The following is a 20440-nucleotide window of genomic DNA, read 5'->3' on the forward strand; positions in this document are numbered from 1 at the left end:
AAAAAACCTTCATCAAAAGGAATACATGGATGATCATATCTGACTTAAGCGTAGGCAATAACTTAAACTGAATAGGGCCACTTCAAGGATAATTTTTGACCAGCAATTGACTTTTACCGCCCATATCGACAACATTACAATGAAAGGTTTTAGAATGCTAAGTTTTATAATATATAAACAATACATTGTAATGAAATAAATAACATTATGGTCATAAAATGTTGTTTATATATATATAATAGTTTAGTTCTTAGTGTTTTAGAATAGGATTGTATCAAATTGTCGGCAATTTATATAATTCACATTGACCGTATAGAAAAAGTTCTGCAAATTTTTACTTTAGAGAAAACGACGATGCTTCATTGATTTCCAGATGCCTAACTTGCACTTATCGCTGAGAGAGGAAATGCAATTCATTGCATATCTCGGCTTTCTCTATGTTTAATGTAGTAACTTATATTTATTGTAAATATAGCAAAAAACATTAAGGCGATTTAAAACAACCCTTGTAAGTATTGGTCAAATAACGTATTCCCTAACACATCTCATTTCAATCCGATTTCTGATGATTGTGGTACATCAACCTATAATAAATAGTGCATATATTTTAAGGCTTTAATAGAGCTTAACATAGGGTTTCAGTGATAAAAGTAATTGAATTGTAAGGCAGAGGACAGCCAAGGAGGCTATTATGCACCTATTTATATTTGGGTAATAATTTTTGAACAGTTCTAAAATCCCCCTAGATCAAATTATAAAAATTTTTATGAATTTGTACAATTCTATTAAGGTCTATACTATTGGGCTCTACGAGAAAATGAAAAAAAAAATTAAACACTGTTTTTGAAAATATATTTATTACCAACTCAATATTCTTACTACACTAAGAAATTTACAAAAAAAAAACTTTTAAAAATTAAATAACCTTTTCAACTATTTACATGACTAGGAAAAAACGCATATATACAAACAAGAAACTGTCTTAATAAAACCCTAAAATTAAAATCAGTCTACTAAACTCCATTGCTCTAAACCAACATTTACACTTCATACATCTGGTAATGTGCTAAGATTAAGATATTCCATTACATAACTTTACAAACTGGCAAAAGATAACCATAATAAAGGTGTTATTCACATTTTTACCCGTTGTTAAAAATAAACATTATAACTTAATTTCTGGAGTACATAGCTGCACACAGCCGCAACTGGAAATCTTTATATAGTAACTTTCCTCCCAATGGGACTCTGGATAGGAACATGCTGGGAGACATCAAGCAAAGGGCTTTTCCATTCATTAAGAATCTGGATGACGGCACCTCAGGCAGGTTATGGATGGTGGTGATGTGTCTTAGCCATTGGCCTACGTCTTCTCTGGTCCATTGTCTAGGATCTGGAAAGAAAATTTTGAAGTTATTAAATGAAGTAAAGATACAAGTAAAAAACGTTTAAAAAGATGAAGAATTTCTCTTTTTATTTCAAAAACCACCGCAATACAGGGCGTTGAGTTATTATAAGAGCCGCTAGTTATATAATTCGGGTAAGATATCATTTTCGTCTTCTATCATCAATCTTTTTTTTTAAATATATAGACATCTGCATTTTTTTCTTTAATTATAAAATTCTTGGTTAGAAGTGTATTGTTCATCCTTTTTAACAAACTATTTAATCTACAATATATCTTTGACCAATACGATGTCTTATACAAACTACATACACAAAGTAACTTTAATTAATGGTTAAAGTATAAAGACGAAAAATGTTGTACTTTATTTTTGTAAACATCATCGTGTGTAAGTGAGTTTAATAAAGTATCATTTACCATTTAATTTTCATTTTCATTGAAAAGGCTCAAATAAATCATTTTTGAAATCATCCTGTATATAGTAGATCAGACAGGTATATATTTCTACCATAAATGACTCCTAACCTATATGCGATAATCTGGCAAAAAAGGTGAATCGATTTCTAGGACCTTGAGAAAGTGGTTTCAAACAAACCGTATGGATAACGAGTATTCTGCAAAAGCGGCTGCATACAAATCGCCTGGGTGTTGAATATAGGTTTTACTTTTTTTTTTCAATTATCAAAATTGAAAATGTTTTTTATAGTCTCTTTTTTGCCAAATATCAATAATTTAAAAAAATGCCACAAACATACCTTTTGGTAAATTATCCTGTTCCGTATCCATACGATGTGTGTTTCTATAAGAAGCCAATCGGTCCCATTCGGAAGTAATCCCATATCTTATTGGTCCTTCAGCAGCTTGTAGAGCCATTTTGATCGGTTGGTCGTAGTAGCCTATTTTGATTTCTGGGGGACTCTAAGGCTGTACAGACAAGACAAGAGTTCTGAAACAATTTGGAAAAAAAACATTAATATTGGTTATTAAAGAGCTATTAAAGTTAGTCAAATTGAAGATATTTCACTGTTTACACAGCGAGTGTTTTGTTACCATAAAGGCTTTAACCAACCGGAATAAAAATGTTATACTGTTAATGAATTTCTTGGAATATTCTTCAATTTACGAAAAAAAATTGAATTTGATTTGATTGGTGAGTGCCTGCTGATGAAGACCGTAATTCAGAGTTTTTTTAAATATTGCTTAACTTATTTAAAAATACAGCTGAAAACCTGCAAATAAGCATCGTAAGTCTTAATGTTAGTTCGATAAGGATTTTTACAAAGTTTCCTTAAATTTTTTTCTTGATACCTGTTAGTATATAATACAGAAACATCCGACTATTTCGTTAGGATCAAAGATTTTCGTTGACGGCAATTATATGAGGTAGAATTTGTACTGAGATATGCTAAATATAAGAAATGTGCTTATTCAATAGAACTTAGACTTCTTAACACCCTTCATAAAAATAATCTATGTTAACCATTTGGATACACTATTTCCCGCATATTAAATAGATAAAATCTAGTCTCACCATTAAATGTTTTAAGGGACATCCTTAGACCATAAACCACAAAGCTTATATCACGACAACCTGAAATGTACTAAGCCATGATCAAGGGTGCACCCACTTAAATAACTAGCGATAACGCAAATTATTTCCTTTTTATTAATATCCGGTTGCGTATTTTTTGAGTGTTTTTTATCGATTTACTTTAGACCGATTTTTATCAGCAACATAATTAATATGGATCAAGAGGTTTATTTACTGAACATGAACATTTTGGGAAGAATATCCGGAGGCGAATACTTGGAATGCATGTAATTCTTTTTTATTCGCTAGAACTGTTATTAACTAGAGCAGCTGTAGATGCCTCACTTGCTTGCTAATCAATGAGTTGCGAAGATTATTTATTTATGATCTTAGAGTAGGTAAGCAAGGTGACCAACATTTTTCCATATAAATTAATCAATTAATTTTACAGGTTTTTCTCGCTACTTTTCATGGTTAGAACATCAGAAATCACCGATCAGTAAGTCTCTTATATTTTTTCAAAACGGTTCTAGCTGGTTGCAGGACCACATCTTAGCAATTCATCTGTTAACAGAGCAATTTAAAGAATCCTTATAAGGTAAAATAGCTCTTTAGCTTTGTTAGCAGTAAAAGAAGGGTACTACTATCAACATTGGACAGAAATTGAAGGTTGATATTGGAAAAAAATCCTAGTTGCCAAATTTCAATTTCACCTAACCTCTATAACTAATACCGGATAAAAAATGTATAAATATGGGATTTAAATTTTACATTCGTTATTTTTTCTATTTATTGCACCCCAGAAATACTTTTTTTATATATATTAGAGTGATATAGTAGTATTGTAAAGCAATATTATAGGCAACCACTGAAATTTTAATATATTACAAAAGTAATAAAATCTATGCTAAACATATGACATTAGACGAATGCTCTTGGACATTTAGCAATGAAAGCTGATTTTTTTTTGTATTAAGAGCACTCGATCTATTGTTCAATGCATTAGTTTTAAAAACTATGTGACTTACTGATATTGGTTTAAGAGTTTACTGTTTTATTAATTTTAGGACAATTTCAAATGTATCCATTAGTCTCATGTTTCATATGTATGTATGCTAGCTATATACATGTATTGTATATAGCTCGAGTATTATGGTCCAACGACCATTGGCCATTTATTGCCTTACATCAATTTCTCTAAATACAAAAAAATTAAAATTTTACAATTTTTCATTTCTTCATGTTATATTAGCCTATATTTATTAAGAACTAATATTTATATTCTCCGCAGTAATATTGCTCTTATATTGGAAAAAATGTTACATAAAAATTCGCCAACCATAAAATTTTTATAATGAAATACGTTATTTCCCACCTATTGCAAATATTTCCTCAATATTGAGCCAAACGCAATACCAATATTATGTACTTTTGAGATCAACACAGAAATTACTGATAATGAAAAAATTGAGATTTGAGGTGTATAAGGAATAAAATTATGATTACTTTTCGAATAAAAGCTTAGCTGTATTACTTTGTTAAAACAAACATCTGCTGAAAAGAGTTGCTCCTTGTTTAAGCATGTTTTAAATAAAAATTTAATTCCGTTTAGGCTGATAGAGTTAACTTCTCTCGGTAGGTGAGTCAATATACTGAAAAAAAAATGTAAATCAACTACTATTTCCTATAGTATACTTTTACCAGACGGTCACGTACAAAACGTCCAAAAAGTCTAAAATTGGTCTGCCGAAATAAACCGTGACTGGGTCAATATAATCATTTTTAAATATTAAGCAGGACCCATCGTCAATTTCTATACCATCCAAATAAACAGGCGCATACCAAAAGGACGCGTATTCGCCGGTACAGGATATCCGTATCCTTGGTTACATAAAAGCGCCACTAAATAGACACACAACAGGAAAAGGAAATATATTATCGCCCGATTTTCAATTGCCATTATCGTCAACTTTTTTCCGTTTCATTCAATATATGCACAAACTGCAAAAATCCTGTGTTTTTCGGAGGCTGCTTTTGTAAAGCGCGCGTCCTCTTGATCATCACGATAATTAGCGAGGATCGGCTCGGATATATAATTAATTCATAGAGAGAAAAATAGATATGACCCGACCTTATAAATAGATATAATTGCTATAGAACAATTAGGTGATCTTTGACTTCGAAACACTTAAGTTCCTCGTCACACCCGTATCGTTATAATTACCGCTGATATCGGCCAATAAAACAATGAGCGGCTCTCACTTACTAAATAAAGTCAATTGACCTTTTGTGGCATCAGCAAGAAGTTGAGGAAATGAGTAGGTGCCATCATCATCATCGAAACCTGTTTTCGGTCCGCACCCGCATTCCTTCACGTTTCAGAAATTCTATCGCTGAGAAAAGGTGGAGTTTCTTATAATGCACCTGCATGATGCATTGGGACCAGATTTTTATGGTTCTTTGGGCCTTCCTTATAAAGAGTGTTTTAAAATGATTAAATTTTAAGATGGATGCATGGAGAGAATCATCATGATGTTTTCAAAATTAATCAATAATTGTTAGACGTTACATTTTGTGCTGTGTATCCCATCTATTTTTTAATATGTCGTGGAATCAGGGCCGTAGAGAGAATATTCGGGCACCAGGGGAAATTTTAGATGCGGGTTCCCTTTAATTTTTTTTTATTTATAAAAATACGTATGATTGTTGAAAAGTGTATTGTTAAGTTTCTTCTTTCGACTTACTCAGCAATGTTAATAGAGTATCTGGCAAACCTTCCGCAATAGTTCAAAATTCTTTCAATATTAAACCCCAATGGCTGCCTAAAAATTGAAGATATCAGATATTAAGACTTTTTCGCGGTTAAGATTCAGATCTGTCACTTTTGTAAGAGCATCGGTTTCCTTAGCATCGATAGATTTTTAGCAAAAGCTTTGACAGCATCAATCCGAGCAGACCATCTTGTGTTTAATAAGCAGTGAAGTGAGTGTGGATCTTTCAAAATTTCCCAACGTATCGTACTACTACTGATTTTTTATTTAACTACTCCAAATAAAGTTATTGCATTGGTGCGGCATTCAGCGGTATCGGCTCCTGCTAAATTGAGAGTATGAGCTTCCCAGGGTGTGCAAAGTGCATACGATTTTTTTTGTAGAATGAGACCATGATCTCCTTTGTATTCACCACACATGTTTGGTCATTGCCATAACCTTGTCCACGGTATTTAACCAATAATGCTATATTTTTCCAAAGTTACACAAATCAAAGCAGCAATAACTTCACCAGTTTTATCGTGACAATCAACAAAAGCCAGAAAATATTCTTCAATCTGAGAGGTTCTTCAAGCTACGATACATGCGAATAAAATTAAAAATGAAAGTTGTTTGCTCCACGTGACTAAAATCAGGTAACGCATTAACCAAATTAGTATAATAGTTAGCCTCTGTTCTTTTCGTGAAAATAACATCTATAACGTATAGAGCACAGAGACTAATACATTATACACATCAGGAGACGGGTTATGGACTTGCAAACGCTGATGTGACTGTTAGGACTTTCGCATTTCTTTCAAATGGGTACGGAGCATTGGATCATAGTTGCTGATTAACTCTAGTATTCCTAAGAAATTTTCATTGCTTTTTTCACCAATCAAAGAGCTGTTTCTACGCAATCTATCTCTAATACTCTTTCACGAAGGAATGAAATGACTGATGAGATCTGGTTGGAGTAAAAAACTTCCCAAATTTTTAGAATCCGGGCACCTCTAAGAACTCAGAATATAAGTGATTCTTTCCTCTCCTTTCGTCAGGACTGAGTGGAATCAACTTCTTCGATAGTAAAGCATAGGAATAATCATTCTGATTTTTCTGAATAAGGTTCAGGCAAAATTTATTTTTTATTTATATACAAAAAATATGTGAACCACCAGGATATAATAATATCATTCATTTACTCAATAATACACCGTTATCACCACACAAAAACCGTTTTCCGAAATTCACAGGATATCCCGTTAAAAAATAAAGGGTCCATTTATCAAAGGGCCCTTTAAGAGAGACAGAGAAAAAAAAAACGAAAACACGCGGTACAGGAAGGGGTGTGTTTTCGTACGTATGTCGTTTCCGCCACACAGCAGAACATCCGCGTAACTATTTTCGAATCAAAGAGGCCCATTATGGGGTGCGACGCCCCCTTATTTCTGAGATGTGTCAAAAAGGCATCCATCTCTGGGTATATGGTATGTATATGACGAAAGATTTCGGTAGAAGGCCCTCTTTGATTTTTGAACACAGGAAGTGATAATCTGCCTGTGTGGCGCCCCGGTTTATAACAAAGAGGTCTTTTTCTTTGGTTTTTAGGGTAGTTTCAAGTGGTAAAAAATCATGCCGACCATTTCCTTTATATTTGTATTGGAAAAGTAACTAATTGGAATTTTTATATATTTTCAGTTTATTTTACATGTAATTTCAGTTTTACTAACTGTCTTACATATACAACAGCTTTTATAATTCATGGTAGGATTGTACAACTTAGATGATAGTGAAGGTATGCTTTTGGTTAGAATTAAATGGACTTTGTGAACGGCATTCTTTTTATTTCTTTTACTTCTTGTCCTAGGTGGATTCGTCTGTGAATATCGTGAAGACCCCAGAGATTTGGACAATTCGTGAGGCACTCTCTCCCGTTGATGTCGACTAAGGAGTGAGGAACACCATGATAGAGAAACGACTCTGAAACCATAGCGGTGAAGCTTTCGCAGCAGAATGCTATGACTAACACAGTCAAAAGCTTTTGACAGATCACAAAAACCCGCCGCCGAAGATTCACTGCCATTGCTATACTCTGTCCTGAAAAAAATGGTACACATCATCATTTGTACTAGTTTTTTCGCGAATACCGATACCAAGAATGTTGTTTGCTATGATAAAAGACAATATACAAGTTTTCACCAGCTTCTCTATGATTTTTGACGTGGTGGATAGAAGTGATATTAACCGAAAATTAGAAGGACCTTGGCTGTTTTTAGACATAAGGAAAAAGTCCGTTTCCCATGACTGGTTAATTGCTTTAACTAGGAGCCTCAATGCTGAATCAGGAATATGGAGAAGAATGTTTGCGGAAATTCAGAACTATTTTTTTTATTGACTTTATAACTCCTTTTAATTCTGTTAGTTAGTAGGAAAAAACAGAAACTGGAACTACTTGAGAAATATTGGATCTACTGATGGTGTCAAGCGTTGTTGAAGGTGTTCTGCTATACTGCAATAAAAGTTGTTAAACGCACTTGGGGAAATATTTGGAGTGGAAGTAGGTAAATGAAAGTTTTTTTTTGTATGTTGTTTATAATATTTCAGCACTTCTTTTGCGAATTTTGGTACTGGATCAGCCTGTTGGAATAAAATAGTACCTTGGAGAGTATTACTAAGCGACGAAATATGGAGCGATATTTAGTAAAAAATTCATTGAAATTTGTCGAAGAAACAGTTAGACCCTTAGTAAACTACAGTTTTTTGAGTTTTATTTTTTTTTTGTTCTGAAATCTCGACTTTCTACTTTCAGGGAAAATTAACTTTCTTTGCTCCTGACATCACGGTTCCCTGGCAGAGTTTTTAATAATAAGTACTTGCATTCGACTTTGCAGGGGAAGGAATTTTCGTAGGATGAAGGCCTGGTTTGATGCCAATCGACTGTCGCTGAACTTTCGTAAGACGAAGGTTACTTTTTACTTCAAAGGCAACCTAAACGATATTTTTATTGCAAGGAACACGTTGTTCAGTATCCTACTAGCAAATTTCTTGATGTCATAATTGATAATAAACTTAAGATTTTAAGCTCACAGAGTTGATGTTGCCAGAAAACTATCACCTCCCTATTTTGCTGCTACAGATGCGACTTGGTGGAGTTCGAAACAAGCTTGGTAACCTCATACTATTCTTTCGAATATTCTGCTTTTTGTTCTATTTAAATATTTCTATTAGTTTATGAGACTTTAATGCGAGTGCTCACTTTCAAATGCAACGTGTGATATCAAAACCCAAAATAGTTTATTCTAAACAGAAAAAAATATAATATTTTTTGCAATAAAAAATACAGGGTGAAATCCATTTAAAAAAGACCAAGTGTGCTTAAATTGGTTTTGCTCTTGGTATATCGATTAAAACTCGCATGTTTTTTACTTAAGTGTTCTACGCATTATTAACAATAGCTTGTTGATTAGTTATACTTGGATACTATACCAAGCCTTTGCCTTACAATCTATAGGACTTAATTTTATTTTAACGTATATAATAAGCATCCTTAAGCTTTTTCGTCGGTTCTCGTATATATGCATTTTGATTTCTCTGTCATATATACCCGACGTTTACAGAGGAAATCGGACATTACACGCAATAGGTCAAAAGATATGGCAGTCAGGAAAGTGACAGCAGGAGGGGTGTGAATCAAAATTTTTATCCCTACATAAAAAAGGACCACACACTGACTGAAACTGCAATAACTATTGGACGATTGCACTGATACCACATGTCCGCAAGGTACCACTCAATATAATTAACGAAGGCCTAAAGTCATATTTTGTCTATCAAATATCAGACGAACAAACAGTTTTTATGCCTGGAAGAGCTACAGTCGTGAACAGATCTCAAACACACGACAGCTCATTCAAAAAATGAGAACTCTCCGTCACTTAATTTAACTCGACAATAACGAGATTTGAACAATTAAAAGATCAGATAAGAACAGAATCAATGCTTTTGAGATGTAGGCATACCTTGGACTGCATGCCGCACAAACCAATCAATCATAGAAGAGCTCGACGGACATCTGGCGAGGCCTGATAATGCCATGAAAACCTTGGTAATTCAAGGGAAAATGGAAGAAGAGTTGTCAATGAGATAAATAGACTAAATGAGGTATGAAAACAGAACAAACATTACAAGAAGCTACTCACTCAGCTCAAGAAAGAGATCTCTGGAAGACGACCCTATTTTTATAATGAAATATTTAAGTTTGAATGTCCATGTGCTTTTAATGAGTATCTTAAGAGAGTTTGATCATCAATATACGAGTCAGTGTCACATTACTCGTCCTCATTAAGAGATCAAAAAGAAATTCGAAAATCAAGCCCGAATGTTAATTGATAAACGTGACATGTCGATTTACTGTTGAAAACTCCTGTTGGCCATAAACCGTGCGCGCTTTGGGAAATCGACCTCTTCCTGTTTTTTCAAGGGAACGTCTTAATGAAAACAAGACGTAAAAACACATTTTCGGGACATTTTCTCAATTACCGGCCGCGGTTAAAAATAGACAAAGAATGACAGTTTTGGCGGTTGATTTACGCGGTTTACAATTCGTCGCGGTCTGGAAATAGAAAATTGTTTTCAGACAGTCGGGGGAGCTTCTGGATTCTTTCTTGAATTAAGGAGCTACACAAGTTCCAATGATAAACACATTTACGTTTTGCACTCTAACCACTTCAAACGGTTTTTTTTTTTATTATTTCACGGAAATCCTGTCGTATATCTACACCGGTCTTTTATTATCAGTTGTAAAGGAGTATTTATTGTTTTTGATACCTATTATATCCGTATATCTGTTTCCCGTTCAACCTATTGTGTAAATGCTATCGATGCAAATATATACGACATATATCCTGTGTTCTATTGACACTTTATAAATGCTCGCGGCTCGTGCGCTTTGTGAAAACAATTTTTAATTTGTTTTGTAGAAAAAGCATAAAAAAGCCAAAAATATTTAAAAAAAAATTTGTTTTAAATTTTGCTGTTACTGATATTTAATTTTTTAAATTTTATTTGAAATTATATTAAACTTGCAATTTTTAATTATTGAGCCAGGTCCTCAAAAATATGGTAATTGTTTTGGATAACATTTTTTTATTTTATAACAACTTTAAATTTTTTTGCTTAATATAAGGCAATTAACAAAGGCAAAATGTAGGCATTTTCTGAATAAACCAGAGTTATTACTTTATGGCTGAGATTAACCTGTTGTCATGTGGATTTTTGACACTTGTATTAATCTTAAATTTGCCAAAATAAATCCAATGTTTTTACACCACATAATAATTATTTATTAACTTTTAATATAATATTAAATAATAATTTATTAACTTTTATTTCAAATATACTATTTTTGTAAATCATTTATTATTACCCTATTCATTAAATTAAATTAGTACGCTTAAAAGAGTAAAAAAAAATAAAAACTAAAACGGTTTAAATAAGTTGTGTTTTTACAGGCAGTTAATACCAATATGGTGATTTTCATTAAAATTATCGAATATATCACCAATCATCAAAAAACGGTTCAATTGTATAGAAAACCGAATCAATTGACACCATAAAACTTCACATATCTTAAAAATATCGAAAATAATTTAAGTCAATTGATCAATTACCTAATTACTTGAAAAATTACATCTATAATTGTAAAGTAATAAAATACCAGTAAAATAAATATAATAGCTTGAAATATTTTCATTAGTTTTTTTCCTTAAAGATGTAAAACCGATAAAATTATCACTAATTTCGCCTAATTATCTTAGTTTCATTTATTTATTGATTGTATTTAGGCTTTATTATTTATTAGTCGCAAATAGTATACATATGGTGTAATATATTGCCGTTAAATGTCTGTCTTTCATTTATTTTATGATTAAAACTTGGAACAATTAGGTTTTTTACCATTTACCAAATTACCAAATACCAACAATTTTACTACCACATTTTGAGCTATTTTGGAAAGTAAAGCTAAAATAAAGTTTAGTAATAAAGCATCAATAACAATTTATACTTAGGACATAACTTTTATTAACAAATAACTTTAAATTTTAAATATAAAAATATAGATTGTACCTCGTTAAATGCCAATATGTTGAGCCGCATTTACGATTCAAAATAAGGAGCAAATTTAATCAATAAATAAATAAAACTAAAGTAAAATAATCCGTATAATAATATATAAATGTATGTGTATGGATAACATCTTCTGCTTAAAACACGTTATAGAAAAAAGGTCAGCCGCCAATCAAGAAACCCATCTTATGTTCATAGATCTCCAGAAAGCCTATGATACAGTTCCTGTCAAGAAGTTGTGGAAAGTTTTACAGGAAACCAATCTAAGTCACTCTATTATAAAATCTCTCAATCTCTCAAGATTTATATAGCGAGAACTCTATACCAATGGAAAAGAAAGTATAACGGGATGGGCATCGACATCCGAGTCACTTTCCTTTACACGAAATATCTTCCCATAGTAGCAGAAACATCTAATATCCAGCAAGGTATAGATGAAGTAACTAGTTTACACGTATCTTGTGTGGTGTGGAGTTTGGCTCATCTGGAAAAGACGCTTGAGAAATAAAGAAAAGAATAACATAAGCCAGAAGAATTATAATAATGTCTAAATAATGTATTATGAAGTAACGAAAAAGACACAGAGAATAACGGAACAAAATCAAAGAACACTTTGCAACTAAAATGCATGTTTTTAGGAGATCACTGGGTATATCAAGAAGAGATGGAATCCAAAATGACGACGTACGACAATTAATGGGAATATATTATTTGATAGTGACAGATATAGGGCAAAAACAACTGCTATAATATAGAATGAAACTTAGACCAAAGGAATAAAGAAAGCCTTAAGTACTAGAGCTAAGAAAGGAACAGTGGAACAACAGAAGGAAGTGAAAATTAGGCATCGCACAACGACGAAAGACTTTTTGCAACCGATTTATATAAAGCAAACACAAACAGGGTTATAAATAATAAGATGAGAGTAAGATAGAAAGTAATAATAGATAAGAAGTAAATAAGAACCAAGAAAAAGCACTGGATCACGTTAGAAATTTTTGATCTTATAGAAGAAATGAGAAAAACAAATGCATCAAAGATAAATAAATAAAGGACACTACATAAAATGCTGTAGGCAAAAATTAAGAAAACAAAATAAGAATATTTTCAGGTGCACAAAAAGGTAAAGGAAATAGCTGGATGTAAGAGGCTCAGGCCAGCTAGTAATATTATCAAGGATACAAATAGGCATATAAAAGCTTAAAAGGTGAAAAGCATACTTGTCGGAATTGTTCAATGGTAAAAGACCTCCAAAACTGGTATTAGAAGCAAGCAAAATGCACTTAAAAATATTAAGATCAGAAATACTATACGACTTGGAGACTATGAGGCCCGGTAAAGCTGCTGGTCGTGATCAGATAACCATAGAAGAAAGTTATCTGATCTAACCTTAATAAACTTTTTGATAATGATAAGAAAAGATAAATTAAATTGAAAGAAAACATATTCTAAACCAGTCCCAATTTGGACTCCAACTGTACAAGAATACCGATGACGCCATTTTCCATATTCTTGAAAACCTCTATCTGAAACTTAATAGCGGAAAAGTCGCCGCAGCAGTATTTTGTGACCTGGCCAAAGCATCGATTGTGTATCTCATGAGTTTTTTCTTCGGAAAATTGAAGTATGTGGCTTTAGGGACTCTATTTTAAAGTTATTGACATCACATCTCTCAAATACATGTCGAAGGGTTCGTTTTGGCTGGGATGAGTCTGGGGTGTTGAATGTCACAGCTGGTGTGTTCTTGGTCCTCTTTTATTGTTAATTTACATTAATTTACTATGGATTAGCAAGCATGGCCAGTGTACTTTATTTGCTGATGATACTACTCTTCTTTAGCACTGCAAAGTTACAACTATTGTTAAAGAAATAGTTATTCAGGATTTGGCAAATATTAAAAAATGGTGCGACTGTCTTTTGTTAACATTTAATGTTTGAAAAACAAATATTCTAAATTTTAAGTGTATCTTAGGTAATGTCTTCCTGGGTGCAAAGTCTCTTACTGTAACAGATTCAAATAAATTTTTATGATTGATTATCGATGGTAGGTTAAAGTTAGACGACATATTGAGCGGCTATGCTCTAAATTGATCAGGTTGTTTTGCAGAGTGGTTAGAAGTACCTTAAATATAATAGTGACCAATGATGCTTATTATGCTTTCGTTGACTCACTCCTAAAATATGGTGTTTGTTTTTGGGAAAACTCGTTGGTCTACTTATTTAATTCAGTGTTTGTACTGCAAAAGCGTGACATAAGATATTTGTCTCTGATTAATCATAGTAAGCTAAATTTTACCAGTTTACAAATATTAATACACCGATGATTTCTATACTTGAGACTCATTCTTTGATCCATAAAAGGTATTTTTAAATCATTCGTCGTCTTTAAATTTTAAATCATAATGTCTTTTAAACCAATTTTCTCAACCCAAAACTCTTGTACCATAATAAGAAGGTATTTAACCATCTTCCACTGTTGCTTAGAAAGACTATATCTTATGAACTATTTAAAGATAGGAGTTGAGAAACTGATCTTAGAAAAAAGCTTACTACAGCACTAATGAATACTTTCTAGACAAATGTGAGTCTGTCTTATTATTTGATTATTGCATAAGTTTAATTTTATATTAACTCCTTTTTACTGGAGATGTGAAGGTAAATATATAAAGAAATTTGTTTGGTACCCAGTGCGTTCCTTCTCTTTGCATTTATTTTTGTTTTAATTGCGCTATGATGGTAGCAAACCTCCCGTAGGAGATGCACTATAAAAACAAAGAAAATAATATGACAAATTAATATAAAAAAATAAATTATAAAATAAAAAAAATAAAAGTTTCATTTAACTGTAACTGCTGTATCTTAAGGATAAGAGACAAAAAACATTTTTGTTATTTTCGGACATTTTTAGAGAAAAATAAATAAATATACGTAAAAATGTAACCCACTAATTTGAGATATTTTTTGGCAATTTAATGTTTTAGTTTCTTGTCGTTTCTTTTCCCTGTACCCAAAAATAGCGTTTTTGCAAAAGAAACTTTTTTTTCTTAAAAATATTAAACGGAAACCAATATAACCATGTATAAAATAAGAAGTAATTTGGCACTTAATATTATTTTAAAAAAATTAATTAAAATTCTTACAAAATTTTCTTAAGTATCCAAAGTTTTATCCTAATAATTACCCACTTTAACAAATTCTATAGTATTCTAAATTTTTCTGTTATCTGCACTGAACTTTCTTATCCTGGAGGTTATCGAATAACGGCGGAGCCGGAAATATAATAAATTTAATTCGTTTGTTTAATTATTATTATTTACATCCTATCGTTTATTTATCGTAGGCGAAAGATTAAAAAAATCATAAATTAATATAAGTGCAGGATTACATTTATAATATGGCTTGATGGCTTAATAATACTGACAAGAGATTTCCTGAGCTTAAAAATCAAACTTATCCCACATGCTATTTATAAACAATAAACAATAAAAGTGGCCTTAAACAAGAACGCACATAAGAAAGCATAAAATAAAAAAAAACAATAGAATTGCAAAATTGATTTCTTCCTTCCTTTGGGAAGTTTTACGTGGGTTGTTCGTCTCAAGCGACGAGGTAATTAAGACAAAAAAAATCATTTATTATAAGTTTTCATATAAATACAGGATATCCTAAAAATAACGCATACAATGAACAAAAGGGGCGATTAAGGAATTAATAATGCATAAGCCAGTGTCTTCTATTTAAATTAAGATTCTAACGAGGAGCAGCTCGTTCATGCACTGGCAAATATTTTTAATTATAGAATACACTATATAAAATTAAAAAAATAAGGAAAAACGTAATTAGAGAAGGCAGCCTTTGAATCTTTGAACATCTTGAGGAAGTAGGCATTGGTTAAAATTAGTATGTTTAGGAGTCAAATGGCTGCAAAGCAATAGTAATTAAAAATATATTAAGTTATTAGTTCTGACAGGAATATGTAAATAATAGACATTACCAAAAAAAAAATTATTAAAGAGGAAAAAAATACCATGTAAGAATCAGAGAGGATCGTAAAAAAGTATGCTTGTAAATGGTAGTAAGGTAAATAACGTTATTTCATTAACAACTAAGTATTAATAAAGAAATAAATGAAGGAAAAATTAGAAAATCAATATTTTATCTATTATCAAGTACCATAGAGAATCACCATGAAATAATACTCATCGTGTGAATTGAGTTAAATTACATTAGAGAAATATGATCTTAAAACTTTTCAGGCAGTAACAGACAAATAAAATTTGCTACTAAAATTAAAATTCAGGCAAAAATAGAAAGACAAAATTAAATACAGAAAAAAATAGCAGATAACACAAAAAAATAATCAATTTTATTCTGAGGCAAAAAATTTCAAAAAATATATTGAGATAGATAAGAAGAAAGATTGAAAGAATCAACATATTGGCGTTAAACAGATAACTTGAAAAATTAAAATTATATATCCTAAGACAACCAACGTTTTAAAATGATTCAGTAAAATATAGTAAAGTAATATTCATAGTGAAAAAATTAAATGCGAGAGAGATACACTAAAAAAAAGCGTATATATGAATCAAGATTTGACATCCTACCAACTGCACCTTAAACTTATTTATCCAATTTGTCCAATAACTTTTATTTAAGAGAGTTGCCATGAATTTTATTACAATTCTATATAGTTTTAAAGTGTATCCTAATATAAAATTAAATGTTTTAGAAAGATCAGATCCATATTTCCTCTAAGATCTTTTAAAACCATTTGTATATAAATGAAAATGTAGTATGTCTATGAGTTCGTACCTTTCTAGAAATTAAAAAGTCTCATAACATATTTTTGGGTAAAACATCTTCCTTTCTTTGGATTAAGGAAAAATACACACATGGCAGATTCAATAATGCAAAAGACGTGAAAGATAATGAACATTTTATTTCTTTTTATTTTAAAGATATTTTTAGAACAAAAAATTGCAAAAAAAAACTGTCACGTACCCATAAAACAAACATCCTGCAAAAATTATTCTTTAAAAAATGGTTCGTTGACTGATGAGGAAGCCTTCGGTATTAAGTGCTTCAGGAAACGTTTGTTTATTAAAATATTTACTTAACGGGGTACTTAAACGCTTCCTAAAATAAACACTCAAGTATATTTGATGCCGTAGTAGTTTTATATGGTGATTTAAGAAAATATTTTTTTGCAAAAAGGGTAAGTGTTTTATTATTAAGATTTGTCTGATCAAAGAAGACAAGAGAAAAATGCTCATTGACTTTGATTTTTGGTTCTTTTATTTATACCTGTTTACCTTCACAATGAAAAATAAATATTCTTTGGATATTTGCAATAAAATATCGCTAGTAAGATGTATTGAAATTTTCATTCATTCCACCGTGGTATTGTCAAATGCGCCCTTTAGGCTAAAAGTCAAGTTTTTTCGCATCATATTTAAAAATAATTGTTTTTTGTTAATTTTTTTATTTTTAATTGTCACAAAGAAATTCTGTTTCGCTAAGCTTCAAAATCAATTTTCACCATTTAAACCACTTTCAAATCATAAAATTTCACGTTTCCTATTTAATGCCAAATGATTTTGACAAGCATCTAGAGTTTCAGAAAGAGAGTTATAAGATCACCATCAAAGCTTCAGAATCAGTTTTCAACAGATTTTTACTCATTCAATATTTTCATTTTTCATGAATGTGCTTTAATTCATGAAGTTACTTCTTGAGCATTGAACACTAAGAGATAAGAGTAAATTATGTTTGCTTGATGTTGATATATTTTGGGTTTAGTTATGCAAATTTGAGGGTAAAAAACAAACTGGATAACACTAGTTAGAATCTATACACGATTCTATTTAAATTCATCTACATCTTCCTTTTAACTAATAAATATGATAATGCACGATCTATTGCAACATATCTGATACATCTGAGGATCACCTCGACCTAATTGCCCATAAAAAGTCCCAACTAAGTAGATCTCCCGGTGCAACCATGACATCAGCAGAAACGTTGCGAAAACGTCCTGTCTTGTCATTTCAAGCCAAGTTCAGTTACTTTTACGTAACTTTAGTGGATATTAATAATATCCGTATGGGCATCCAGCTAATAATAGACGTCGCACCGGAAGTTATTAAGACGCTTATTTATTACGTATATATAACCGAGTTTAAGGTAATTTCGATTTGTCGGCGATATTAAAATAAGCGATTTGCCGCCGTTTATTTCGACATTATTTGCTAGGAAATTGATTGGTTTGACGTAGGTTGGCGTAATTAGTTTTGAGACATTTATAGTTAATTTTTCATAAATGAGTTATATGAGGGGGCGCAATGATTTATTATTTATTAAAATGCTACTTTATAGTCATTACTTCGAGGCTTAAATATGATAAAATATTCAAATTCGTGCAAAAATTTAAAAAAATTTTCAGCGTATTCGAAAACTACAATCACAGTCAACAGGAAAATATATGCATAAATTAAATGTATTCGACTATCATTTTTTACTACAAGACCTGTGACTTGAAATTACTTCATTACATACTATTAATTTTTATTACAGTCTCTTTGACGACAAAAAAGACTATTTCTTCGAGTTTTGATGGACTTGACTTTTGAACTACACTACTTACTATTTTTTTTTTAAATTTGTAAATAACGAGATAAGTTGTTATTTTTTCCAAAAAACATGTGACATACCCAAACCAAAGTTCACAGAATTAAATAATATTATGTATCTTGATCTGTAAACTTTGCCCAAATTGTCAAGCCCAATTACTAATATTTTCTTGTGTGTGTGTCATTAAAAATAAAAATATTTTCTTAACAACACTTTTTACACACCTTTTATAGAAGATCTATTGACCAAAACTTCCTGTTTAAACTCTACACTGCTATTTAAACATTTTTCATATGCCCAAAAATGTTAATGTGATATGACACTATCCAAAATCACCCTGAACATGACAAAATGTTAATTTAATTTTAAAATTAATTTGTTGTTTATTCGGTTATATTCTGATAGTAGATTATATAGATGCTTTTAAAATTTTAATCACTTCATATTGCAAAAGCTCCACTTTTTCTTATTATATATTTTAATAATTGTTAAAAATTATAAGAACTTTTTCAGGCTATGCAAAGACTAGGTATATTCCCAGAAAACACAAAAATTAATTAAAATTAAGCATAACATAAATGTATTTGATTCCCAATCTAAGATTTTTGTTTTGCACATAGTGGAAATGGAATTTTCAATGTCGTTAAAAATTCCATTTAAATTAAGACACTTCAGAAATTACGTTACGTACTCTCCGTAACGTAATTTTTGATTTATATTTAGAAAACTTTTAAAACTTAGTGAAACTGAAAATAAAAATTATCGAACATTAATGAATCATTCATTATTATCAGCAGCCTTTCACCTTAAAATAGCGTCATTTCCGCACCGTTATTGCTATTGTTCCATTGCATTTTTAATGCTTCTTGGAAATTCCATTGTAAAAAACATATTCTTCCGTAAGAATTTAAGTAACATTTGCGTTTTTATTTTTGAAAATTTTAACTCTAAACGACCTAATAATTCAAAAATATAAATACCAAAAACTGCCAATACTGTATACGGAATCTAGGATATTTGATCTATTGAAAATTTATATAGGAGATGTCTTTTCTCCACAAATAAAATGGCAATTATAATGTCAGAGCGATGCATTTCGGTTTTTTTTTTAATCGAATTGAAATGCGTCACTTCTGATAAAAAAACTGGAATTTATTTACGAGAAAAGACTTCTACAAACCGTTTAAACATTACATTAATTTCAGAATGGACTTTTTCCTTTATATAAGAATCTGAAATAAAGCAAATAAATAAAATGTTTAATTACAGACAATTAGTTTTTAAAGCCATAAAGTAAAAAAATAATAAAATCTTAAAACAAACAAAAAAATTAACAATTCTATCATCTTTCCGGCTCAAAGGACCAAAATGTTAATAATCAAAAAAACAAAGATTTCTCACCTTTGACTGCCGATAACGTTTCTGTTCTCCTCAAAGGCAACAACCTTTTTGGCTGCCTCACTTATTTAAAAAAAAAATATACCGATAAATGTAAACAAACGTAGGCTAACTGTATAAATACACTTCGTTATCCTGAATAACCGTACGGTAAAACGGATTGCGATAAACTGAATCAGATTCCGAATAGACGACGAAAGTTCGTGCCTGTATGCCGGAAAGACCACGTGCGACTGACGGCTGTTTGGCCTCCCCGGTATGTTTTGTTGATCAAATGAATGGGGCATCTGATGGTAAGGGTGGGGGTCGTCTGGCGTGTGTGCGTCCGGCTCGTAGAACCAGAATTAAAATTAATAATAGGGGTGAGATTTTTTTTTGAGTTTTTTAATAAAATACATAGTAATCAATATATCAAAAAGCACAGCAATTAATATAATATAAAGGATTCCCAGGATAAAAGAAAGGAAATTAGGAAATCTTTTGACTAGTACAAATCTCAGATGGATCAAGTTTTAGTGGATATAAAAGGTATGAAGGTGGAAAATAATTCCTTGAAAAAACAGATTGAAACTCTAGAATCAAACATGAATGCGCAGA

General features: G+C 31.1%; 1 protein-coding gene across 2 annotated transcripts; it reads right to left on the reverse strand.

The window, feature by feature from the left end:
- Window positions 1-840: 840 nt before the first annotated feature.
- On the reverse strand, window positions 841-20081 carry LOC126740667 (transcription factor ETV7). Of its 2 annotated transcripts, none has more exons than XM_050446790.1 (3): window positions 19847-20081; window positions 2161-2351; window positions 841-1393 (listed from the first exon to the last, which is right to left on the reverse strand). In XM_050446790.1, exons 2-3 carry the CDS (start codon window positions 2276-2278, stop codon window positions 1173-1175), a joined length of 339 nt encoding a protein of 112 aa, XP_050302747.1. In that variant the 5' UTR covers window positions 2279-2351; window positions 19847-20081; the 3' UTR covers window positions 841-1172. The 2 variants fall into 2 exon arrangements, with proteins under 2 accessions (XP_050302747.1, XP_050302748.1); XM_050446791.1 differs by lacking the exon at window positions 19847-20081 and adding an exon at window positions 2937-3048.
- Between the last annotated feature and the right edge of the window lie 359 nt (window positions 20082-20440).

Source organism: Anthonomus grandis, chromosome 9 (assembly GCF_022605725.1).
Source record: "Anthonomus grandis grandis chromosome 9, icAntGran1.3, whole genome shotgun sequence".
NCBI classification, from domain to species: Eukaryota; Metazoa; Arthropoda; class Insecta; order Coleoptera; family Curculionidae; genus Anthonomus; species Anthonomus grandis.